This window comes from Bos taurus, chromosome X (genome assembly GCF_002263795.3).
Source record: "Bos taurus isolate L1 Dominette 01449 registration number 42190680 breed Hereford chromosome X, ARS-UCD2.0, whole genome shotgun sequence".
NCBI lineage: Eukaryota > Metazoa > Chordata > Mammalia > Artiodactyla > Bovidae > Bos > Bos taurus.
In genome coordinates this window covers 105,592,523-105,619,467 of record NC_037357.1, presented here as the reverse complement: position 1 = coordinate 105,619,467, position 26,945 = coordinate 105,592,523, and the positions used below count along the sequence as shown (strand labels likewise).

Genomic DNA, 26,945 nt, shown 5'->3' with positions numbered 1-26,945 from the left:
TTTCCTGTCCTGTTAACCATTCTCTTACCAGTTTCTTCAGGAGCACATTCTTTCAAAATCACTTACCCATGAATCCGCATCTCAGGATCTGCTTTGGAGGAACATAGCTTAAGATGTGGCATATGCCCAGAATATTTTTACAAGCTAAGCATTATGACACTTTCCAAATCAAAGTGGGAAAAGAGCTTCTGACCCTTTTAAGACATAGAGTTGACAAATGTCCTTTTTTTCTGATACTGAGAACTACTTCTGTATATCAGTTGATATTTCCTATGACACTTCAACCATGTAAGACTTTTAATTTGGAACTATCCATTCTAAGTCTATATGGACTTCCCTGATGGCTCAGCGGTAAAGAATCCTCCTGACAGTGCAGGAGACATGGGTTCGATCCCTGAGTCAGGAAGATCCCCTGGAGAAGGAAATGGCAACCCACTCCAGTATTCTTGTCTGGAGAATTCCATGGACAGAGGAGCCTAGTGGGCTACAATCAATGGAGTCACAAGAGAGTCAGCCACAGCTGAGAGATTAAACAACAACAATTCAAAGTCTATACCACCCTGTTGAGGGATGGTTAGGATTATCTAAAGAGGGAAAGAACATACCTATTGCCCTATTCATTGGACACTGTATAGATAGGGAGTCCTGCATCTGAGAGCATACAAATAATGTGTGTGTGTTTGTGTCTGTGTCTGTGTATTTTACAGAATCCTGAAGGAGGCCTGTATGTGGCTGTGACTCGGTTGGCAGGCATCACTGGAGTCGTCATTACACTGTGCCTGATATTAATTATCACATCCTCCACCAAAACCATCCGGAGGTCTTATTTTGAAGTGTTTTGGTACACACACCATCTCTTTGTGATCTTCTTCATTGGTCTCGCCATCCATGGAGCTCAGTGAGTATTTAAACTCCAAGGCCAAGTACTTTATGCCCCTCAGTTCCCAGATGTGGTGCTCTGTTAGAGGCACAGTGACCTTGTCTTGGTGTGATCAGCCTGTCTGTTGAGAGAATAAGAGGTGAAAACAGAAGTCACTTTGATAAAAACCACTGAGTACCACTTTAGTTTCTGGTATGCAACTCATAACTATTCATAGTGCAGTTATTTATAGCAAGCTTGAAAAATACACCAAAGTTTTGAATATCTTTGCAAGCATATATAAAGCATGCTGAGAGTGCTGGTAGAGTCTTGGATGTCCGCAATGATGTTTCCCATGGCTTAACCCCTCATAAATTAGACAAACTCCCAAACCAGGGAGGGTAATGATTCATCAGGTGAAAGGGTCTGCTGTAGTTCAATGAGTTTTGATTCAAACCAATCATTCACTGATTACCTACCGTATATGAGGACCCATCTCAGACACAGTGGGGAATACTAGAACGAGAAACACATGGTTATTGCCTTCAAGCATCCTAACATAATAAAGGGAAGACCTAGCTTCTATTGAGCATCTGTGACAGCCATGTTTCTTTTAACCTGTAAAAGGGAGACATGCTCTTACTGTCCTCATTTCCTGGGGAAATGATAGACAAGGAAACAGACTAAAAAAGGGTAAGTACAGGGTTGGCCAGAAAGTTAATTTGGCTTTTTCTGTACCATCCTATGGACAAACCCAAATGAACTTTTTGACCAACCCAGTATGTAGCCAAGCGATCACCAGTTTATCAGTGGTTTAGATGGGATTGGAGCTCAGAGGGGCTAAGGCAGGCAGCGATGAATCTGTCCTAGAGACACTCAGTGCCTGGATGTGCGGTTGAGAGAGTTTGCCTTATTGGGACCCCTGTTTCATACCAGGCTTCCTTTTTCTACTGTTTCACACTAGCCTATTCTCCCACCTGCACGCAAAAGCAGGCCCGGGAAGTTCCCCAGTGGGTACGGGGCTGCAGATAACTAAGAGTAGAGGAAGTAGGTGCTCAAGGCTCAGTGACTCTGCTCTGAGTCAAGTCAGCCTAAAAGTGGCTGAGACTTGGGTATGAAAAGGGGAAGAGTGGGGAGAAGCAGCCTGTGGCAACCCCTCATGTGCATTCTTTTTTAAAAAATGTTTTATTGAAATATAGTTGAGGTACCATGTCATGTTAGTTTCAGGTGTATGGCAAAATAATCACTTATACATTCTTTTTCATCTTCTTTTCCATTATGGTTTATTATCAAATATTGAATATATTTCCCTCTCCTCGTGTGCATTCTTGATCAACTTGCAGACCCTGACCCCTGGTCATCCCTTTCTAAGCACTGAAAAATCTGTATAGACAAAGACTCTTTCAGTTCAGTTCAATCACTCAGTCATGTCCTACTCTTTGTGACCCCATGGACTGCAGCATGCCAGGCTTCTCTATCCATCACCAACTCCCGGAGCTTACTCACACTCATGTCCATAGAGTTGATGATGCCATCCAACCATCTCATCCTCTGTTGTCCCCTTCTCCTCCCGCCTTTCTTTATAGTGCAAGTCTCACATCCATCCATGACTACTGGAAAATCCTCTTAAACCAATGAGTATCTTTAAATGGGACTCGGTCATCATCCAGTTGTTTCAGAGAATCCTAGAGAAAAAAAAAATTAATCTCTTCCCCTCTCTAGCTGAGTAATTCCGCCACTTTACATTTGTATAGATTCATAGATTTGTATCTTTTTTTTTTTTTGTGGCCACGGATCATGTGGTGTCTTAGTTCCCAACCAGGGATTGAAACTGTGCCCCCTACATTTGAAGTGCAGAGACTTAATCACTGGATTGCCAAGGAAGTCCCTCACAGATATGTATCTTACTGTGGAGCAGGCCGAGGACAGATATGTTCCCTGTTCTCCACCTGAGGAAAATCTGCCACTTACACTGGTTGACTGATTACTTATTTTCATAGCTAGGTAGCAGCTGAACTGGGATTAAAATGCAGGTTTTCTGACTTCCAGTCTTGGCACTGAGAAGAGAAGAAAGTCAGATTTTTTTTTTTCTATCACTCCCCATGTGATCTTGAGCATTAAGAACTCTAATAGCTATCATTTGTTGGATCAATACTTTGTGTATGGCGTCTTATATGCATCATGCCAATTGATTCCTAAAATAAACTTTTAATGAGGTACTTATGCCTAATCTTATGGGCTTCCCAGGTGGCATTAGGGGTGAAGAACCCACCTTCCAATGCAGGCGACATAAGAGATGCAGGTTCGATCCCTGGTTGGGAAGATCCCCTGGAGGTGGGCATGGAACCCACTCCAGTATTCTTGCATGGAGAATCCCATGGACAAAGGAGCCTGCTACAGTCCATAGGCTCACAAAGAGTCGGGCATGACTGAAGAGACTTAGCACGCACGCACATGCCTATCTTACAGCTGAAGAAACTGAGGCTCAAAACAAGTAAAATAACTTGCCCAATTTGCCACTAAATTAGCAAGGGTGGATGTGGGATGTGAAACCAAGGCTGTCTGGCTTGTGTCCAGAATTGCTTTCACCAAATCATTCTGCTCCTAGTTACCTGGTCTCTCTAAGCCTCAGGGTCCTCATATGTAAAATGAGGGTGCTTACATTTCAGGCCTGTTATGAGAACCAACTGAAATAATTTGTGTACAGTGCCTTTCCCATACCTGGCACATGACAGATGTTCAACACCTGGTAATTCTCTTCCCTAGGACCTAGGGATAGAAAGCGATGGTTAATGACCTTGAAGTACAACATCCTCTGAATATACCAAGTGGCCCAAACTTTTACAAAGGGCCTTCTATGTGTCATCTTATATATTTTGAAGTGTTAGTGTTAGTCACTCAGTCATGCCCGAATCTTTGTGACCCCATGAACTGCAGCCCGCTGGGCTCCTCTGTCTATAGGATTTTCCAGGCAAGGATTCTGAAGACCTTGCCATTCATGTTTCTAGAGACCAGAGACCTGACTCTTTCAACTTTGTGCGTCCCTCCACCTGTTCCTACTCAACCTGCATTGTCTTATGTTATAGCAGTTGCTCAATTAATACTTATTGAAGTGAATGGGCTCTGAGCATTTCAGGGAGCATACTATCAGTGTTGATGTCTGTGAGAATGGCATAATCTCCACAAAGTCATCTCAAGTGAATTTCAGCCTTTTGATTTAATTTAGACAATTTTGAAAAAACAAATAAAGTAGCCTCAGGGCTACTGTAGATGGTTGTATAGGTTGTCAACTACACAAGCGTACCTGGCCAATGGGAATGAAATTAGTCCATGCTCTGCTGGCCAAACTCTTTGCCTCTAGGACTGTCCTCAAAAAGGTGGGACATCTTGTTCTAATTTTCAGAAAGACCCTGTACCTGTCAGCAGTTGCTCTTTTAGATTTGCACTTTTTCTGTTTTTGTTTCTAAATGAGAATAATATTTGAAACAGAAGCACAAATGTTGCACTTCAGAAAACATGTATGGATGATCCAAAACTTACCCTGTAGATGTAATGTGACATATAAATATCCTTTGTGCCACCATACATGTTTTTCCTTTTTATTCTTTTTCTCTTTTTTTGGGCTATGCTGTGGAGCATGTGGGATGTGGGATCTTAGTTCCCAGACCAGGGATCAAACCCACATCCCCTGCAGTGGAAGCTTGGAATCTCAGCCACTGGACTGGCAGGGAAGTCCCCATATAATTTTTTTTTTCTATTGCTAAAGATCATGCATTTTTCCCTTCCTCTAATCTATTTGGAGGGGACAATAAGATATTGCTTGTAAATGAAAAGTATAAGACCCATATTAGAATACTAAAAACATGTCCAGAATCTCAAAAAATTAAGAACTTAATGTCTCATTTCTAAATGGTCAGGTCTTACATTTCCTCCTCAGGCGGATTGTACGTGGGCAGACTGCAGAGAGTTTGTTGAAACACCAACCAAGAAACTGTTATCAAAACATCTCACAGTGGGGAAAAATAGAGAACTGCCCAATCCCAGAGTTCTCTGGGAACCCTCCTATGGTACGTACAACCCATTGTTGCTATTATAGTTTCATTACCAATAATCTTCAAACTGCATCTAAGAAATAATACAAATGTCATAGAGTTGTCCATTATGAATGTCATGGAACTGCTAGGATAAGTATCCAGTGTTTTTCTGCTATGCTAATTGTCTAGAATTAGTTCTTGAAAAGTAACCTTTACATTAGTCTGTTATGAGCATCCTGATATAAAACTTGGAAAAGTATTGTTTTTTTAAAGTGCATTTGGATTCAAGAACTTCTATTTCTTCTGGATATGATGGTGATGATAATATCAGTTAATGATTTTCAGAGGGATTCCATCCTGAGCTGAATTGGAAAGCTCAGATAATGATTTATAATATAAGGAGCCAGGAGCCTCCTCAGATACCAGGAAATAAGATTTTCTATCCCTCTTTCAGAGCTGGGTGGAAATTTGTTAGATGGTACATAGGGCTGCCATTAGGCATCAGGAGGTCCTGTCTGTGAATAAAGGAGACTGGAGAGCTAGGTTCATGCCAACACCCAATGGCACTTCATGGTAGAGCAGGAGTGTGGCAAGGGTGACCAAGGGAAAGGATGCTAAAATATTTCTCTTTTGTTGGGAACTCTCAAGAACTCCATTTCTCTGTTCCATAGAGTGAGAAGTGAACCCTATGATTTTCATACCTTTTCCCCCCATTGGCAAGCAATACACATAGTTGGTTATTATGTTAGCTATTGGTATAAAACTAAGCAAAAATCAACGTTTGTATAGGTCTTCTGAAAAGGATCAGTAATTGTGTCCTTAAACACAGTATAATATAAAGGCAAATTTCCCATCCCATTTCTCCTTCCTTTTTCCCTACTCTCCTAATATGAGTACTCTTCCTCTAGAAACAGCATGCTGTCTGAGGACTTAACATCTTTCAGCATCCTTACTTATTAATGAAAGTAACCAGACACATCACTGAACTACCCCCACTACATAGAGACATCAATTGTTGTTGTTGTCGTTGTTTTAGTCACTCAGTCTCATCTGACTCTTTGCGACCCCTATGGACTATAGCCCGCTAGGCTCCTCTGTCCATGGGATTCTCCAGGCAAGAATACTGGAGTGGGTTGCCATTTCCGTCTCCCGGGGATCTTCCCAACCCAGGGACTGAACCCACATCTCCTGCATGGCAGGTGGATTCTTTACCGCTGAGCCAACAGGAAAGCCCAGAGTCATCAATAGAAAGGATTAAAAGGGAACTGTATTGCAGGTCCTCTTCTGAGTTGGGGAAGGCACATTTCCTTGAAGACAGCTGGAGTCAGAATGCTACTACCTTAACAGACACGTACCTCAGAAATGCTCCTGGGGTTCTGGGAAGATTAGAGGCGATGTCCAACACCTGGCTCCATTCAATGTGGCCCCAGGTCGCCCCCAGGAAATAGATGGATAATGCTAGATGGTTTGAAAAACCTGACCCATGAAATTGAAGGCCAGTAGCAGAGAATTTATGACCTCCAGGCAGATATTTTTCAACTTTGATTGGAGATAGGGCTATTTGGGTGCTCTCAACTTCCAACAATAAGTTTCTTAAAAATTTTCATAGGAAGATCATAAGTGAGAGTATGGAAAGTCCTCTGGGGTTTCTTCCCCTCTTGGAATCCCTTCTGGAATGTCATATTTTAGATGATATCACCTTCTAAAATTCTTTGCTACTTCAGATATTCAACTAGGAACCTAACTGACTGAATCCCAGGATGGATCTGTTTGGTCTAAATAATTTTGGACAGCCAACAATGCCACAGAGTAATTCCAGTGGTCTGAAACATTGCAGATTCTGACAAGAGGGGACTCTAGAAAAAGCTAAAACTCTCTGGATCTGTCCCTATTCAGCAAGTACATTGCTCTGAGAACTTGCAAGAATATTGGAGAAACAGCTAAATTCTTACATGAAATTTCTCATCTTGTGATGAGTTAAGCTTTGACTACGTGACTAAGAGAAAGTAATTGCAATGTTACATTAAAAATATGATGTTGTTGAAATGCTATCCTTTAGAGAAACGTTAATTCCGAAACCAACTTTACTCTGCTGTAGGATTATTGCAACTCCTATTGCAACAGTAGGAGGAAATCCCATTCTTGGGGCAGTTCCTCTTGGGAGAGTTTCATACTGTAGATATAGTTCCCCAATGTGACCAAAGAGAATGTTCATTTTTACTGGCTCAGAAATTTATTTTAACTTCAGGTATTTTCATGCATTCTTTTATGGAAGAAATTTACTAATATAATATCAAATATTTAAACAAGCCCACAAATGTTAGTTGCATTTCTAAAATGTTTTGTCCTCGTGAATCTTTTATTAACTACCACCCCTTAACACATGCTTTTTTTCATTGTTTGTTGTGATTACAGACTTGGAAATGGATAGTGGGTCCCATGTTCCTGTATCTCTGTGAGAGGTTGGTACGGTTTTGGAGATCTCAACAGAAGGTGGTCATCACCAAGGTAGGCACTGGCTTAGGAATGACTATCTAACTATATCATGGACAAGTCTACCCAAGTTCTCTACAACACTGTCAGAACTGTCTTTTACTTGGTTTCTTTTGATTAAACTTAGGGCAGAGCGATGACCTATGGTTTGTTTCAATGCCCCTAGCCTGATAGTCAAATGATTGGACCTTTTCATTGGGGAAACTAGAATTTAACATTTTCTGTTGAAAAATGAATGAAAATGTTTTATGTAAATGAATTTGCGTTGTGTGTGTGTGTGTGTTAAGGGGAGAGGCATGAGGGATGATGTGATTAGTTAAGAGTAAAGGAGCAAAAGAGATGAGTTCAAAAGGTCACAAAGGTCATTTATTGAGCCTTAAAATATTCAGATGCCGAAAAAATCAGGGAACCAGGGCAGGTCTTACTGAAACAGAGATCATTCCCCAGGTCCTCTTTGCCTCCTTCTCTGCTTTGTATGTAGTAACAGAATGTCAGAGTTAATGTCCTCAAAGTCTTCAGTAAGCTAACTAAACTTCATTGAAAGTTGAGTCTGGTAACTTCAAATATATATCAGTTTATTCCCCTCATGTCAATGCCACTTCTTATCACTAAATAAATAAATATCTAACTAAATAAATAGAAATAGAATCCCCTTATTATAGTTTCAGGAAACATCAGACAAGACTATTTTTATCAAATAAAATTGAATTCAATTCAGTTCAAAAAGTATTTACCAAAGTTTACAATGGGTTGCTTTTGCAAAACACACAAAACCTTCCTGTCCACCTACCTCTTCTTTCTGGACCTCTATGGCAGGTCATAGGAACGTAGTCCAGCTGGCAATGGAGATCTTGAAATATAGGAAGCCACAACAGTTCTCCTTTTATGATATTTATATTGTATGAGGAAAAGCCCACAGATCAGCAAAAAGATCAACCACAAAATTTCCCTTACTAGACTAAAACGAACTAACCAGACAAGTATTTCTGCTAGGCCTATTTCTAAGGCAAACTTGTTTTCCTGTGAATAAAATGAATATCCATTTTCTTCTCATGTCAACACATGTAAGAAACGAAGTACTCTCCAAAAGTATTTTGTGACTGTGTTGTCCACTAGGACATTTTACTCCCTCCTATCCCAGCGTCGCCTGTGGTGGCAACATTGCGTTATGGTAAAAATCATGTTCACCACACAAAATTGCAGTGTGAGCAGCATAATTTTCGAAGTCATTTTCATCAATCTTTATTTTCTGTTTTCAAAATGAAGCTTTACACCTCCTTAATTCAGTGATGAAGGGACATGGGTTGCAGCCTTGTCATTTAAGTTATATTTGAATCACAAATTTTGGAAACATTTGACAATTTTTCTTAAAAGAATTTCGTATTCTCCTACTCCTCACTCATGAAAAGAAAAGCTCAGCAGTATCAGTCAACATTGTGCTCAGTCCCTTCAGTCGTGTCCGACTCTTTGCAGCCCCATGGACTGTAGCCTGTCAGGCTCCTCTGTCCATGGGATTTTCCAGGCAAGAATACTGGAGTAGGTTGCCATGCCTTCTTCCAGGGGATCTTTCCAACCCAGGGATTGAACCAGTGTCTCCTGTGTCTCTTGCGTCACAGGTGGATTCCTTACCACCGAGCTACCAGAGAAGCCCCTCAGTCAACATTAGGAGACTGCTATTTTGTTTCTATTGATTTTCCTTTCCTTTGATGTCCCTTGGTTTGTTTTCTGTTGTACATATAAAGTCCTCCTGAGATCTCAGGAATCATCACGGGAACAGCATATTACAATGAAAGCATTTTGTTGTGTTCTATTTTTATTTTTATTTACCAACTCACCAGTTGATGGGCATTTAGACTGTTTCCAAATTATTTTGCTATTGTAAACAAAGCTATTATGAACATTCAGGTACATGGAGAACGAACAATGGGTGGATGGGGCCTGGCTTTGGGAGAGATGGACAGTGCACTCCCCAAGTAGGAAGAAACAGAAACAATGCATGAAATCAGGCAGGCTCAAGGTGGGACGTGGGACAAAGACAGACCAGCACCTTAGGCTTGGTTTGGGGGACGTTGCTATAGAACTGTGAATGGGGTCACCTTCTGCCTCTGTCTGGCTGCTAAGGCTCTTGATCAATCCCCCTGGGGAAACAGGAAAGCTGAATAGGAAACCATCTCTTCTTCCTGTTTCTAGCTACTGCCTTGATTTCTTAAAGGAAAAAAAATCACAGTAAGTCGGAGTCTTAGGTTGAATTCCCTAGCCAAGACTCAGAGACAGAGAACTGCATGCAGAAGGCTTATCCGGGGCGTGTTCTCAGGAGATGAACTTGTAAAAGGAAAAAAAGGCAGGGCTGGGGGAAGAAAATGGGTGGCTGTCAAAGTGGTTGCAACTGCAGCCTCAGCTGATCCTACAGGAAGTGCTAGAGCTGGGATGGCCCCTGGGAGTTGTCCCAAAGTGAGGAGAAGGGCCAGGCCTTTGGGTCCCTGCATCAGAGCTCATTGTGGGCCACTGGCTACAGTCAAGGGCTATTCCCAGTTAGAGATTCATTTGCTGAAAGAACTACTCTGTTGGCCCTGAAGAAGGAACCTGGGTGGGGCCTCTTAGCTCAGCCTCTTATCCATACAGACACTGACAAGACAAGTACTGGGAGAAAGGGGCATTTCCAGAGACATGTTTTATTTCCATAGGTGGTCACTCACCCTTTCAAAACCATCGAGCTCCAGATGAAGAAGAAAGGATTCAAGATGGAGGTGGGCCAATACATTTTCGTCAAGTGTCCCGTGGTGTCCAAGCTGGAGTGGCACCCTTTCACCCTGACCTCTGCCCCTGAGGAAGACTTCTTTAGCATCCATATCCGCATCGTGGGGGACTGGACAGAGGGACTCTTCAAAGCTTGTGGCTGTGATAAGCAGGAGTTTCAAGATGCCTGGAAACTACCAAAGTGAGTACAGAGTGCCTGTTACAAAGGTGCATGAGTTCAGGAAAATATGTCACTAAATAGTTTTGCTTCTCCCATCTCTTACTCCAGTAGCCCCTGAGTCTTAACAAAACACACAGATTCTGCAAACAGAGGTAACGATCTCTGTGTTCCCCATCTTACATGTGGTGAAGCGTTAGTCTCTCAGTCATGTCCGAGTCTTTGAGACCCCAGGCACTGTAGCCCACCAGGCTCCTCTGTCCATGGAATTCTCCAGGCAAGAATACTGGAGTGGGTTGGCATTCAGTTCTCTAGGGGATCTTCCCGACCCAGGGATTGAACCCTGGTCTCCTGTGTCTTCTGCATTGCAGGTGGATTCTTTACCATCTGAGCCACCAGGGAAGCTGTTTATGCATATCTGTATAAATCTTATGTAAAATATAAAATATTTGAATCATATGTTAATCATGAATATTCCCTAATGCCTTTACATTTGTAAGGGTCAAGGTCAAGGTATATTAACTTTCAATCAAAGCTATACTTAAAATTTAATTGCTATACATTATTTGAAGGGAGATATGTCTCCAATACAGGAGACATAAGACACTCTGGTTCCATCCCTGGGTCGGGAAGATTCCCTGGAGGAGGGCATACCAACCCTCTCCAGTATTCTTGCCTGGAGAATCCCATGGACAGATGAGCCTGGCGGGCCACAGTCCATAGAGCTGCAAAGAGTCAGACGTGACTGAAGTGACTAAGCATGCATGCATGCCAGATATTACTCAGTTGGCCTCCTTCTTCGCACATGCCTAACATGGCGTCAGGCGTTAGTAGATGCTGAAGAAAAGTTGGTCAAATAACTCAATGACTAGACAAATGAAAAGTGGAGATAATAAATTCATAAGATATTATAGCATGGAAAACTTCTCACTTTAATGTGCAAGAATTTCAAGTGTGGGCTGCCCTGGCAAAACACAGACATGTGTGTGTGAGTGTGTATGTGAGTGTGTGTGTGTGTGTGTTTGATGTGTGAAGGGAGGTACAGGAAAAAATACCCCCGAGAGTTACCGCATATTTTAGCTAAATATTTAGTTAGCTAAAAATTCCTCTTCTTACTTCCAACCCCAATGTTCACACCGAGTTGGTTACTTGAAAGCCGTCTCACAGAAGAAAGTGCCACATCATCAATACATCTTCCCGGTTTGCAGTGACGTATTGCACACCCCCAGTGATAATGTGTGCCCCCTCTGCCTGTGAAGAGCAAGACATCTGTGTAACCATCTCCCCCCATACTTCCCTCCAGGATAGCTGTTGACGGGCCCTTTGGCACTGCCAGTGAGGACGTGTTCAGTTACGAGGTGGTGATGTTAGTGGGAGCAGGGATCGGGGTTACGCCCTTTGCATCCATCCTCAAGTCGGTCTGGTACAAATATTGCAATAAAGCCCCAAATCTGAGGCTCAAAAAGGTAGGTTCTTTCTTTTTTTCAGAGAGCTTGGACTAGTCATCACACTCTGCCAAGTGAAGCCTCAAAGAGCCGTCAGGGCAGTGGCTGGCAGAGATCAGACGAAGTGAAGACAAGTTCTGGGTGGTTTCAGAGAGGCAGGCTTCTCACAAAAGGGCTATTTGATAAATTAAAGGTGTCTCTGGGACTTACCTGGTGTTCCAGTGGTTAGGACTCAGTACTTTCACTGCCAAGGGCTTCAAGTTCGATGCCTGGTCAGGGAACTAAGATCCCGCAAGCCTCGCAGCACCACCAAACAAACAAACAAATAAGTGTGTTTCTATAGAAGCAGGCCTATTATTGAAAGTAATATACCATAGAAGCAGGCCTATTATGGAAAGTAATATACCATATTTGCATGGTATTACTAGAAATTCAGAAGAGAGAGAGCTAAAGTGTTCACAATCCCAATCCAGTAATTCTCCTTTTGGTAAATTCTCTTCCAACACTTTTCCACTTGTTTATATATTTTTAGAAAGCTGCATATATTGAGTATGTACAATTTCATGTCCCACCCTTTTGGAAACATATAGTGTTTTTCAGTGTTGTCACAAGCTTGCTAATAATCATTTTTGATGAGTCCTTCATGTTCCGTTGAGAGGATATAGAATAATTTTTCTATCATCTTATGTTAGATATTGAGGTAGATTCCATTTCCAGTCACCCCTCCCCCACATTTATTTGCAGGGGGAGGGCAGGAGACATGTCCTTTCATGACACTTTTACTTTATATGACTGTCTCCTCAGAGTAAAGTCCCAGGGGAATTTTTGGTCCCATGTAAGTTGGGTTTCATTGCCTGAGAAACAACATCTTTAATAAAGCTTGAGTCACTCTAATGACTGTTGTTGTTTAGTCACTAAGTTGTGTCCAAGTCTTTGTGACCCCATAGACTGTAGCCCAGCAGGCTCCTCTGTCCATGGGATTTCCCAGGCAAGAATACTGGAGTGGGTTGCCATTTCTTTATCCAGGGGATCTTCCTGAGAGATAACCTCTAATAGGCACATGGAGCTGACTTTGACTTTCATTCTCCCTTCCCCTCTTTTCAATATTGAGGAGGTGTGGGTAGAACTACTTTTTCCCCTAGAACTCAGAGGTGTCTGGTGTAGCAGGCAGGGAAGTTGCATGGTGGCAACCATGGCTCATCTACATCCTACTGATCTTTCTGAAAGGAGAGTCCAAGGAAGTGAGGAATTCTGAGAGGGCAAGAGCAGCCCCAGGGGGCAAGTGGTGGGTTCATGTTTTCTTCTTAAGCTACAGATTTCTAAGAACAAGCTGTTTATTTACTATCCTGCTGTGTAAAGGCCAGAACAGGTTCATGCAAGCTAGTTTGTCAAATATCTAGAGTTTTCTAAAAACCTATGTTTCTAGGCATTCTGAGCAACAGGGAAAAGTGGAAGGTGGGAGGGTAGAAATCCATATGTCAATGCTGATAGGTGTCTATTTAAATATAATCTACTTAAGTCACAGATATAGAGAACTAACTGGTGGTTACCAGTGGGGAGAAGGGACAGGGAAGGGCAACATAGGGGGAGAGGATCAAAAGATACAAACTATTAGAAATAAAATAAGCTACAAGGATATACAGCATGGGGAATATAGCCAATGATTTATAATAATTATAAATGGGGTATAACATTTGGAATTGTTGATCACTCTCCTATACACTTGTGATTTGTATAATACTATACATCAACTATACTTCAATTTAAAAATAAAATATATATATATAATGGTTGGATGGCATCATCAACTCAATACACATGAGTTTGAGCAAAATCCAGAAGATGGTAAAGGACTGTGAAGCCTGGCATGCTACAGTCCATGGGGTTGCAAAGAGTTGGACATGACTGAATGACTGAACAGCAAATAATCTGCTTCACGGTCTGTTCCCCTCTCAGATCTACTTCTACTGGCTGTGCCGGGACACACATGCCTTTGAGTGGTTTGCGGACCTGCTGCAGCTGCTGGAAACACAGATGCAGGAGAAGAACAACACGGACTTCCTCAGCTACAACATCTGCCTCACTGGCTGGGATGAGTCTCAGGTAAGGACAAGATCCCCAATCTCAGGTCTGTCCCATAGCACCCAGGGCTTACCGACTTCCCTTTGGCTACTGGAGTGTCTTGTGTACTGGTTTTAAGAATAGTCAGTGGGTTCAGGTGATCCACCGCATTCACTCTGACTCAGTATGCCCATATGTTCAGACTGTTGAGACTAAATTCAAAGCTGGTATCTGTGGGACAGGTCAAAGCTAGGGAGCCTACAAAGAAGTCAGAGCCATGACTGTGACCTTGTTAGAGCAATGCCCCACCCAGGGGTATTGAACCAGTTGGATAAGATGATCCACTGGGTTATGGGAGAAAAGAAAATATTAGCTTTCTCTCACTCTCTTTCTGTGTGTGTGTGTTAGTGTGTATGTATGTGTGTGTGTATATATATATATATATATATATATACATATATATATACACATGCATATGTATGTTGCTGTTGTTTAGTCACGAAGTCATGTCCGACTCTTTTGTGACCCCGTGGACTGTAACCCTCCAGGTTCCTCTGTCCCTTGGATTTCCCAGGCAAGAATACTGGAGTGGGGTTGCTATTTCCTACTCCAGGGGATCTTCCAGACCCAGGGGTCTCCTGCATTGGCAGGCAGATTCTTTACCGCCAAGCCCCCTGGGAAGCCCATAAATACACATGCATATATATGGGTATGTATATGGGTATATATTCCTTTAATTTGTATTATGTATGTTTTATAATATACATAATATATTTAATAAGGAGTCATAATAACTGGTAATAATTCTTAAGCATATGCTTGTGCCAAGTATTCTTCTTAGTGTTTACATAGATTGTCTAATTAAATCCTCACAACCACCTTATAAGTAGCTATTAGCCTTATCCATATTTTACAGATAGGGAAGCCAAGGCCCAGAACAGCTTAGGTCATTTGTCCAAGAGCATCCAAGTAATAAATGCTCCAGGACCTGCACTCTTAGCCACTTCCAGTAGTTCATGATAATCATTTGCAAATAAATCAGTATATATCTAGTGAAGGTGATATATGTATGTATATATGTATACATGGGTGTAGTACACATATGTATATATACTCCCTCCTGAGACATTTAGCAATGAAATTGTGAATTTTCAATGGATAAAACAATTACAGCTACAAGTATTGATAAGATAACAATTCACGAGACAACCCCCCACAACAAAGAACTATCTGGCCTCAAATGTCTAAAGTGGTGAGACTGAGAAACTTAGAAACAAGTTAGTGATTCCTAGCAGGTAACGTGTTTCTAAATAAGCAAACATTAATGACTTGGCCCAGAAGCAGCCTAACTGTCGTCCTGAGTGAGGAGCTAAGGCAAGAGTTTCTGGTCACTGGCTCAACTGGCCACACCCATACACTGGCTCCTCATCAGAGACATTTTTCACATGTGCCTTGTACCTGTGAAAACTGACTTCTTCTCATTCAGGTTTTGGCATATTGCCTATCATAAATTCTCCAAGTCTTCAGAAAGTTTTGTAGGTCCCGTAGGTCCCACAAACATAGGTCCCGGGCCACATGACCATGAAAATTGCTGCTCTAGAAAAAGTGGTTTTAGGATGTCACTTCTCCAATTTAAAGACAAAGCGACAACAGACTTTGATAAAAATGAAACCCAGGGGGAAAAATGTATAATATATAAATTGCTCTGCAGTTCTGTTTTTTTCAAAAGCCAGTTTTTTGTTTTTTTTTCCCCCCAGTGGGAAATTTTTTGCATTGAAAAATAGTTATCTTGCTTTGCAAAACTTTGTGTGTACAGGATTATTAAACCAGGGAAACCACCCTTCTTAACCTCTTCCATCCCCATTATCCATCCCCTGTCCAGTAAATTTAAAATCTGATTTAATTGTTAAATTTAATTAACCATTTTTACCAAAAAATACCTGTGGTTCAAACTGAGGCTCCCTAGAATGGTAACAGAAAGCAACCCCCCACCCCCCCCAACACACACAATTAATAGCTTTAGGCTTGGTTTGATGTCTCATTACATTAGCAAAATATGAGTGTATTTGAATCTATGATTGTCTTAATTCTTAGTGATTCTCTCAAAACAGTGGGAGTATATTCAGGACAGACTGCTAGATGTACTGCAGAGAGAAAAACAGTGAAACAGAATTTAAATCGTACCCACACTTTAAAGTCTGGCTCAAATGCTGCCACCCTGAGACATATCCTCCACTTGTCCTCCCTTCTTTGTTCTCATGGAGATGTTTGTGCCTCCTCTATGGCATTCATGGTACCTTAGTCTACAAACAGGATTGCCCACCTTTTTACTTCAAGGTCTCCCTTTCTAGACTATAAATGGCTTGAAATCAGTGTGTTCAGTGTTGTTGACCGTCTAGCTTCTGGCATAATGCCTTGCTTCATATATGTACATTTAGAATGGGTAGAGCTTGGTTTGTGGGATATGTTAGTCTATCTGTGTGTGTTTATAGAGCATGACTCTTTTTTCTGAATTCATGTCCTTTCTTGCAGGCCAGTCACTTTGCTATGCATCATGACGAGGAGAAAGATGTAATCACAGGCCTGAAACAAAAGACCTTGTATGGACGACCCAACTGGGATAACGAGTTCAAGACCATTGGAAGTCAACATCCCAAGTAAGGAGTTCCCCCAACAGAGTATTCTTGAGGCTTACGGTCTGTGTAAAGCAGCAGGTCCCAAACACAGCTAAATTTATATATTCTGGAAACTAAAATATCTAGATAACTATATTCACACTCATAAAAGGTTCTAAATATCTCTCACTTTAAGAAGTCTTTAAATCACACCCAACATTGACTGGTGAGTTCCAAACAGATTCCTAGGCCCCACCTCAGGCTTTCTGAACCCTGCTGCCCCCAAGTAGGCCCATAACTCAATTCTTTGCTTTTATCTCCTAAATTTCACTCATGTATCTGCTTCTATTAATTCAACAAGATTTATATTGTTTACTAAGGAGACACTGGCCCCATTTTCATGTATAGCTTTTGGGTCCTAGATCATAAGTTGACAGATACCCCAGGTCCTTCCTGCCCTCACTAAAGCTTTAGTCATTATGAAGCTTTGAGGAGATCTTTTCTCTTGTTAGAACACATGATAAACTCAAGAAATCACCATAAATACACTCTTTATGTCATTGCTTCTTACACTTTAATGAACATGTAAATCACTTGGAGGAGCTTTTTAAAATGCTGATTTAGTATATGTGGGGTGGGGCCCAAGAATCTCCATTCTTGGCTTTGAATGGCTTTTTGAGTTTTCTTGAAATCTTAACATGAACAAGGAATTGGAAATACAGTCACATCAAAAAACAAATTATCACAGCTTTGACATTTAAGCCAAACAGATATTTTAGGGCAGATTTGAAAAAATTGTGAAGTCATAACAATTTAAAAACACAGCTGACCTACTTCAATAATATGAATTCTTGAAAAGCTGACACCAGGGCTCTGGTCTGAAACCACGGCTAGAGGAACAAGGCTTTAGAGTCTAAAAAGTTGAAGGACAAAGCCACACCAAGTTGTTAGCAGAGTTGCCGTTCCTAAGGCGGGTTTGTTCCTGATTTTAAGGCACTGGAGGGACTTCCCTGATGGTCCAATGGTTAAAAGTCTGTGTTTCAAATACAGGAGGGTGTGGTTCGATCCTGGGTCAGGGAACTAAGCTCTTACATGTCCCATGGTGTGGTCAAAAATAATTTTTTTTTTAAAAAGATGCTGGAGTGTCTGAGAACACAGAGCCCTGAAAGGAAGTAGACCACAGGCTCACAAATTCACCACCATTTTCTCTGTGGTAGAAGTTTCCATAAACCTTGCTTGAATGTCATTTTTTTTTTTCAATAAAGTCAGCTGCCTTTTGAAGTAGCCAGCTGCCCCCATAAATAGGACCAAGCCACCCTTCCAAGGGTCACCTGAACTCTGTCATTTGTGGAAAGACAAAGGAGCTGAGGAGACTCTGCTCTGAGGCCTAAAATCAGTAGGAAATCTCCTCATGTGCTTTGTAATTGATCCCATCCCAAAGCCTAAAACTGTCTTTTTCTTTCTCTTTTTCTCCCCAAAAGTACCAGAATAGGAGTCTTCCTCTGCGGACCGGAAGCCTTGGCTGACACCCTTAATAAGCAGTGCATCTCCAACTCCGACTCTGGCCCCAGGGGAGTGCATTTCATTTTCAACAAGGAAAACTTCTAACTGGTCTCTTCCTTGAGGAAATAAATGTGGGTTGTACCACTGAATAACCAAGTAATGCTAGTGGATAATATAAGTTCCTCCCTTTAAAAAAAAAAGAAAAAGGAACTATGATGTGATGATTTTCCCTGAGAGGAATGTCAAAGATTTTTAATGGTGATAAATTTGCATTTGTATGGAGCTTTATGGTTTTCAGAGCAATTATATAAACTTTTTTTTTCCTTTTTTTTCCCCTTCACAGTAATGCCAGAGAAAGGTAGGGCAAAGATTCTCAGACTCACTTTTCAGGATGAAAAAAAAAAAAAGGTTCAAAATGGTGAAGTAACCTCCCTAAGATGAGACTGGCTCTAGGCCATCTGACTCTAGGTTTGGTGATCTTTCAGCAATAGCAGGTTGCCTGGAAATTGGTTTGCATGCTCCCCCAAAGAAGAAGCAAACCAGGGAATAATTATTCATATTCCCTTTTGTGTCATCTTTGTTATCATTATTGTTCTATTGAAGGAAACTTTCCAAGTAGGAGATAATTTATGTTGAGAATGATTCATCACTTAATAGTGATGACATCCTCCAGTTTACCAATATAGCAGCCTAACTGGGTCAGAGATTTCTCCTAAAAAAGAATATTAGACTGACTGGATGTATGTATGACCCACCATTTACACTGGTGCTTGGCAGAGAGTGGATACTCATTGAAAGTTAGCTGAATGAATGAGTGAAAAGACATTTAGAACCATACAGTGCCAAGGTAGAATCAACGGAAAGCCTTAAACAGTATTATCTGAGGAAATCACTTCTGATACTCTAGTTGACCAAACGAGCCTCATTCTCTTAAGGGTACAGAACAGGCTAAGGTTAGTAACCAATGGGTTGTCCTGTCCAAACACTCTTATTTGAAGCATTGCACCAAAGGGAGATGGAGGCAGAGAAATGAACTCCTCTCATAACTCTGGCTGGCTCCTTTAGTCCTGCTCCTGATGCTATGAAAGAAATGCAAACTAATTTATTGCCCAAAACGGTCCTCTCCAGCCAGCACTTGTGAATTTGAAATTAAGAATTGTGACAAGTATGTATCTGACAGCTGCTTTAAATAGCATCCACCCTTTATTTTACTTAAATACACATGGAAAATTGATCTTACTAGTGTAACTAATGATTTATCCTTCTATCGTCATGATCATAATAAAATTTACATCCCAGAAACTAAATCCCTAGCTCCAATAGAATATTCTGGATATTCATGAGTTCAAGAATCTCTAAATCACTGTTAATGTAACTGCCCCTACTTCTGGGAATGAAAAACAGCTTTATTTGTTATATTCTCTGCAGCCACAGATATTTAGAAGTAATCAACTTTAATAATGAGAAAGAAGGAGAAAGGAGCAGAGGGGAAGGGCAGAAGGCCAGGTTAGGAGGAAAGGGGAGGGAAGGAGGAAGACAATAGAAGGAAAGTGAGAGAAAGCCAAAAAAAAAAAAAAAAGGCAAAAGGGAAGGGTAGGGGAAGGGGGTCATTTTCTACCCCAGATTTCTTAAAGTCTTGTATGTATTGAATGTAATTGCAGGAGCCATACACATATTCATTTTAGTTTGGTCACATAAGGTATTGAATCTGAAATTCTAGCCACAAATTTGATGCTGAGTGGACCTATTCAGGGGACCAAGCTGAACTAGAAAGAACTCAGTTGTTCCATTGGGTCCCCAGGATGCCCAGGGCACTGAGGGCATCAAGTCAGGCTTGCTTTGGGAAGGTCATTTCCCCACGATGTCCAGGACTGTTTCTTCAAAGAGAAACTTAGGTCCACCCCATTCACACTGCACCTGAGGTATCAGTTCATTCATTCAACAAATTTGTATTGTGCTATTGCTATGACTCAGGCTCCATGTTTGTGGTTTCATTTCTTTATGCCAAAGTGCGAGCCAGAAGGGGGACCAGGGTTACAGGGAGTCTGAGAATCTGGGCCCTTGCTCCCTATGTGGCATAAGTAAAACCAGCTTCATTTGTTGCTCTGAAAATATTTCTCCAGGGTTTTCTATTTTTGACACACAGAGAGTTACGCCCTGTGTTATCCTGGTTATAAGATGAAAAATGAGTATAAATGCGCTTGTCATTATAAGAGCTTCCTTCCTGTTCCCCAGCCACCAGCTGCCCCTGCAGCCTTTTTAGATTTAGTATTTAGCAACAGTTACTGAGAGAACAATTAAGCATTATTTTTAATCTCAAGGCTATGAAGGCGTTTCTTATTTCTTTTGCTTTTGCAACATTGTGTTTATTAATTTGAATACTTGTAGATGTTGTGTGTGAATAGTTTGGGAGAGGGGGGGGGCCTGGGAGATAATTCTTGGGAAGAACTATCAAAATTGCACTCAATTATTAAAATGAATGAGCTCTCTCTGTGTCTGTGTTATTGATCTTCGTATTCAAGGATGGACTCAGAGGGCATAGATTTTCTCTGCCCCAGTGGGATTGAAATTCTCTGTATTTTCGTAGATGACATGTCAAACATGGCACAATTTCTGGATTGAGTAGGGAAAACTAAGTACTGAGTTCCGTACTGATATCCGGGTGACACTCACAACACTGATACAAGGAAATGGACAAGAGAGTATCACCTGATATTGTAGATAGAATTTCAAATGCAAAGAAGCCCTAGTATAGCAACTTCTTTTTTTTTTTCATTTCCACTCATCTTTTAGGTTCTAACTTTGCAGTTAGATGCCATCAAATCAGGTTATGAATAGATATACAGTTATGGTTCTGTGTTGGTAATTGTTCTAAATGAGTCATCCAATTATGATCCCCACATCTAGGAAAGGTATAGAGATGTGGGCATATGTTCCTGTGGGGATCAGCAAATGCTGCCATGGAGGGAAAGGTCATTAACTCAAACAAACATCAGCAACATAAACAGCTAATCTTTAATAAACACCTTCTACTATGTCAAATGTTTTAATCCCTCAGGATTTTGCAAGTTAGTTGTGTGCGTGCGTGCTAAGTCACTTCAGTCCTGTCCGACTCTTTGCAACCCTATGGACTGTAGCCTGCCAGGCTTCTCTGTCCATGGGATTCTCCAGGCAAAAATGCTGGAGTGGGTTGCCATGCCCTCCTCCAGCGGATCTTCCCAACCCAGGAGTTGAACCCCCATCTCTTAGCAAGGTAGCTATTTTAGCTCAGTTTTGTTGATTAAAAAAACTGAAGCTGAGAGAGAATAACTGATAGGCTCAAACTATCCCACAACTACTGGGCAACTGTATCAAAATTAAGTCTGTATCAGATCAGATCAGATCAGATCAGTCGCTCAGTCGTGTCCGACTCTTTGCGACCCCATGAATCGCAGCATGCCAGGCCTCCCTGTCCATCACCAACTCCCGGAGTTCACTCAGACTCATGTCCATCGAGTCAGTGATGCCATCCAGCCATCTCATCCTCAGTCGTCCCCTTCTCCTCCTGCCCCCAATCCCTCCCAGCATCAGAGTCTTTTCCAATGAGTCAACTCTTCTCATGAGGTGGCCAAAGTACTGGAGTTTCAGCTTTAGCATCATTCCTTCCAAAGAAATCCCAGGGCTGATCTCCTTCAGAGTGGACTGGTTGGATCTCCTTGCAGTCCAAGGGACTCTCAAGAGTCTTCTCCAACACCACAGTTCAAAAGCATCAATTCTTCGGCGCTCAGCCTTCTTCACAGTCCAACTCTCACATCCATACATGACCACAGGAAAAACCATAGCCTTGACTAGATGAACCTTTGTTGGCAAAGTAATGTCTCTGCTTTTGAAATTGCTATCTAGGTTGGTCATAACTTTCCTTCCAAGGAGTAAGCGTCTTTTAATTTCATGGCTGCAGTCACCATCTGTAGTGATTTTGGAGCCCAGAAAAATAAAGTCTGACACTGTTTCCACTGTTTCCCCATCTATTTGCCATGAAGTGATGGGACCGGATGCCATGATCTTCGTTTTCTGAATGTTGAGCTTTAAGCCAACTTTTCCACTCCCACTTTCACCTTCATCAATACGTATAAGTCCGTATATTTCTAGCTAAAAATTTCATGTTCTTTATGCCACGCTAGCAGATTAGACAAGGTATAGGTAACCAAGGATTTTTTTTAAAGCTATTGTGCTGCTGCTGCTGCTGCTGAGTCACTTCAGTCATGTCCAACTCTGTGCAACCGCATAGACGGCAGCTCACCAGGCTCCCCCATCTCTGTGCTATTGTGCTAGGTACAGATAATGCACTAAGAAGAGCTGAGTAACAGTGGTGTATAAACCCTTGGTTTATACTATCTAAGCATCTTGGTAACTTAATTTAGAAATATTGGTTAACCAGATTCATGCTAATTTTTATTTTAATGTTCTCGGCTTTGTTTAGGTATAGTTGACAAATAAAATTGTAAGATATTTAAAGCGAACAACATGATGATTCACTGAACGTTTTTCCAAAGAACAACTTTCAGTTATATAACCACAGTGCAATGAATCAATCCAAGAAATTTAACACCAATACAAAACTATCATTTACTATATAGTCTATGTATAGGTGACGTTGTATCCTTAGTGCATTGCATTGGGAGGTAGGTATTATCAGTTTGTCCTGTTATTAGTGGTATTAAGTTTGACCACCAGATTTTTCTGTTATAAATCTAAAGGTATTATTTTACTTTTGTAATCAGTAATTAACATTTAGGGAATACTTCCAATGATACCAATATCATTTTCTCCGATAGTCTTTCACCCAGGCATTTTAAGATACATTGATGAAATCACATTGAATTGATTTTTATAATGATGGTTACTGAATATCTAGATTCTTAATAAAACTAGATATTTTATAAATATCTTAAACCTCAATAACCTACCAATTTCTTTCCCCTCCTCAGATTTATTGAGATATAATTGACATGGAACATTGTGTAAGTTTAAGATGTACAACGTGTTGATTCTATACATTTATATATCGCAAAATGATTACCTTATTAATTAAAGTGTTAGCCTTAGCTAACACTTCCATCCTGTCACATAATTACAATTGCTTTATTGTGGTAAGAATAATTAAGATATATTCTTTGCAGTATCCCAGACATTTTGACATATCGCACTTCCATTTTCATTTGTTTTGAGATATTTCTTGATTTACTTTGATTTCTTCTTTGACCCATTGGTTGTTCAGGAACATGTTTAATTTCCACATATTTGTGAATTTTCCAGTTTCCTCCTGTTACTGGTTTCTGGCTTCATACCATTGTGGTCAGAAAAGATACTCATGATTTCAATCTTCTTAAATTTACTAAAACTTGTGTGAGACCTATCATTTACTGTATCCTAGAGTATGTTTTGTGTGTGCTTGAGAAGAATGTGTATTCTTTGTTGTTTGATGAAATGTTCTATATATGTCTGTTAGTTCTATTGGTCTGAAGTATGTTTCAGATTCATTTCCTTGTTGATTTCCTGTCTGAATAACCTATCCATTGTTGAAAGTGGAGTATTGAAGTCCTCTACGATTATTGGATAGTTGTCTATTTCTCCCTTCAGATCTGTTAGTATTTGCTTAATGCATTTAGGTGCTCTGATGTTGGGTGTATATATATTTATGATTATTATAGCTTCTTGACTAATTGCCCCCCCCTTATCAATATATAATGACTGTCTTTGTCTCCTTACCATTTTTGCCTTAGAGTCTATTTTGTCTGATCTAAGTATAGCTACTCTTGCTCTCTTTTGGTTTCCACTTGCATGGAATATCTTTTGCCATCCCTTCACTTTGAGTCTATGTGTGTCCTTAAAGCTGAAGTGAGTCTCTTGTGGGCAACATAGACTTTTTGCGACCCTATGGACTGTAGCCCACCAGGCTCCTCTCTCTGTCCATAGGATTTTCCAGGCAAGAATACTGAAGTGGGTTGTCATTTCCTTCTCCAGGGGATCTTCCCAACCCAGGGATCAAACCCAGGTCTCCCACATTTCACGCAGACTCTACCATCTGAGCCACCAGGGAATCCCATATAACATTATAAAACAGTCTACCTTACAGTGATAATTTCAGTTTAATTACATACAAAACCTCTTTTTACTACCCCCTTTTATATTCTTTATGTCACCATTTACATCTTTTTATATTGTATAACTAAACAAATTGTAATACTTTTGTCCTTTAACCTTTATACTAGAGTTAAGTAGTCAACACATCACCATATTACAGTGTTAAGGTATTCTGAATCTAACCTTATGCTTACTTTACCAATCAATGTGTTGTCTTATTTTCACATCTAATTAGCATCCATTCATTTCAAGCTTGAGGAGCTCTTTTCAGCATTTCTCTTAGGGCAGATTTACTGGTGAGAAATTCCGTTTTTGTTTGCTAGGGAAAGTTTTTATTTTGCCTTCAATTTTTTTTTTAAGATTTACTTATTTTATTTATGGCTGTGCTGGGTCTTCGTTGCTGGGCATGGGCTTTCTCTGGTTACAGTGAGCAGAGGCTACTCTTCGCTCCAGTGTGCAGGCTTCTTCTCATTGCAGTGGCTTCTTTTGTTGCAGACTACAGGCTCTAGACCCAAGGGCTTCAGGAGTTGTGGTTCGTAAGCTCAGTAGTTGTGGCTCCAGGCTCTAGAGTGCAAGCTCAATAGTTGTGGCACACGGGCTTAGTTGCTCTGCCGCATGTGGGATCTTCCTGGACCAGGGATCAAACCCGTGTCCCCTACATTAGCATACAGATTCTTAACCAATGGACCACCAGGGAAGCCCTTGCTTTCAATTCTGAAATACAACTTTGCTGGCTAAAGTTTTCTTGGCTGGTAGTTTCTTTCAGCATCTTGAGTTTTCAGCATCCTTTAGCATCCCATTCTCTCCTGGCCTGCAAGGTCTCTGCTGAGAAATCCACTGATAGCCTTATGGAAGTTCCCTTGCATGAGAGATTTTTTTTTTTTTTCTTTTGCTGGTTTTAAAATCTTTGTCCTCGGTTTTGGACAGTTTTGTTATTACATGTCTTGGAGAAGATTGTTTTGGATTGAAATTTTTAGGTGACATTAGCTTCATGAACTTGGATGTCTAAATCTCTTCCCATGTTTGGGAAGTTCTCAGTCATTATTCTTTAAATAAGCTTTCTACTCCTTTCCGACTCTCTTCTTCTAAAACTCTAATGGAGTATACATTATTTTTTATCGTGTCCCATAATCCCCCAGGCTTTCTTCATCCTTTGCCATTCTTTTTTTTCTTCTTACTCCTTGATTGGATAATTTTACTTGGTCTCTCTTCTTGTTCAAAGATTCTCTCTTCTGTTTGCTAAATTCTGCTGTTCTATACTGACTTCTTCAATTATTGTATTCTTCAGCCCCCCAAATTCTGTTTGTTTGTTTTTTTCATTTTTTTCTATCTTTTTGTTGAACTTCTCATGTTGTTCTTGTATTTTTTCCTGATATCATTAAGTTGTTTATCTGTGTTCTCTTGTAGCCCTCTGAGCATCTGTAATTATTTTGAACTCTTTATCGGGCAATTCCTAGATCTCCATTTCTTTGAGGCCAACTACAGAAATTTTACTATATCCCTTTGGTGGAAGCATGTTTCCTGATTCATCATTCCTGCAGCCTCAAATATGTGTCAGCATATTTGAAAAAGCAGTCGCTTCTTCCAGACTTCATGAACTGAGTTTAGGGAAGGAAGCCTTTTACCTGAAAGAGGGACATACTGGATCATATGGTGACTCTGTGTCACCTGGTCCAGGGTCCCGAGCATGGGGGTATGTTGCAGTGCCCAGTCTGGGGAAACACGATGTCTCTTCAGCTCAGGCCACTGGACTCCACAGTACAGAAAACTGTGTGGTCCTTGGTGAGTACTGCATGGGGGAGAGGGGTTCCGTAGTGGCTGCTAAACAGTACCTCCAGTTCTGCTAGCTAGTGTAGGCAGTGGGGATGACCAGAGCTGGTGGCATACACACACTTGGTTGTGGCAGCCAGCTGCAGTTCCCATGCAGTGGCAGAGGCTCCTTGCAGACACACTCGTAAGTGATAGGAACCAGGGCTGGTAGCGAGGGCCAGGCTAATCATGTGCCCTTAGTAGCTGCTGGGGATCTGGCTGTTGACACGTTCTCTTGCAGCTGCAGACATTTCCCTGCAGGGTATACACTGCAGTGTAGACTGGTGATGGGTTCAGGCTAGGGGCATGGAGCAAAGCTGGAGGTGCTAGGTACAGGTGGGCAGGGTTGTGCTGGCCAGTGACAGAACATGGCCGGGCCCCAGTTCACAAACTGCTGTGGGAGCCTTGGTTGTTGGTGCACTCACCCATGGCTGAGCACACTCCAGCTTGCAGGCTGCAGTCAGAGGCCAATGACTGGCGTCAGGCCAGTGGTATGCAGGTGCACAGCTGCAGGGGCTCACTTCCAGGGCAGGCCCGGCAGTGGGGTCACTGAGGGGTGGGCGCTAGCCTGGCTGTGAGCCTGACTCCAGGGCACTGGTGAGGGTGGGGAGGGACTCGGGCGGCTGGTATCTTACACTTGCCCAGCCACTGAGACCTCAGTGCCTGCAGGTGTGACCAGCTTCTGGTGGGGGTGGGGTGGCAGTGCTAGGGTAGGGGGCGGGGCAAGACTCAGGTGTTAAGCATCACTGAACAGACTACCTATGGGGCAAAGACTGGAGACATTAGCAGGGCGTCCACGCAGGTATGCTGGCATTGCCTTCATCAGTGGAGAAACGTGCAGAGTTTTTCTGCAGAGTGGGTCTCCATGAACCACACTCTCTCCCACTGCATGTCTGCTAATAGTTAGCAGCTAGCCTCTGCCTTTCTTCCTGGTTCATAGCCGACTGTATTAACCTCTCAATTTGGCCAGTGGGGTGGGGATGAAACTGAAGCAGAAGCTTCCTGCAGTATCGCAAGAACCCAAGGAAGCTGTCATTCACCCCACTCTTAGGGAAGGGGTGAGTTCCTGGTGAGGGCAACTCTTTCTAA

At 41.5% G+C, this 26,945-nt stretch overlaps 1 protein-coding gene and 1 long non-coding RNA gene across 2 annotated transcripts in view; one reads left to right on the top strand and one right to left on the bottom strand.

The window, feature by feature from the left end:
• The window catches only part of CYBB (cytochrome b-245 beta chain), a 32,928-nt gene extending 13,540 nt beyond the window's left edge, over window positions 1–19,388 (top strand). Inside the window, exons 6-13 of the mRNA NM_174035.4 lie at window positions 708–898; window positions 4,797–4,926; window positions 7,309–7,401; window positions 10,071–10,324; window positions 11,604–11,766; window positions 13,702–13,848; window positions 16,339–16,463; window positions 17,903–19,388. Coding sequence (NP_776460.1) covers window positions 708–898; window positions 4,797–4,926; window positions 7,309–7,401; window positions 10,071–10,324; window positions 11,604–11,766; window positions 13,702–13,848; window positions 16,339–16,463; window positions 17,903–18,029 — 1,230 coding nt within the window. The 3' untranslated portion in view covers window positions 18,030–19,388. The remainder of the gene's footprint in view (window positions 1–707; window positions 899–4,796; window positions 4,927–7,308; window positions 7,402–10,070; window positions 10,325–11,603; window positions 11,767–13,701; window positions 13,849–16,338; window positions 16,464–17,902) is intronic.
• LOC107132077 (uncharacterized) lies at window positions 897–8,809 on the bottom strand. Its single transcript, XR_009493599.1, has 5 exons — window positions 8,177–8,809; window positions 3,581–3,628; window positions 2,366–2,544; window positions 1,339–1,375; window positions 897–1,001 (listed from the first exon to the last, which is right to left on the bottom strand). It is a non-coding gene; the product is annotated as an uncharacterized lncRNA (long non-coding RNA).
• Window positions 19,389–26,945: the final 7,557 nt, after the last annotated feature.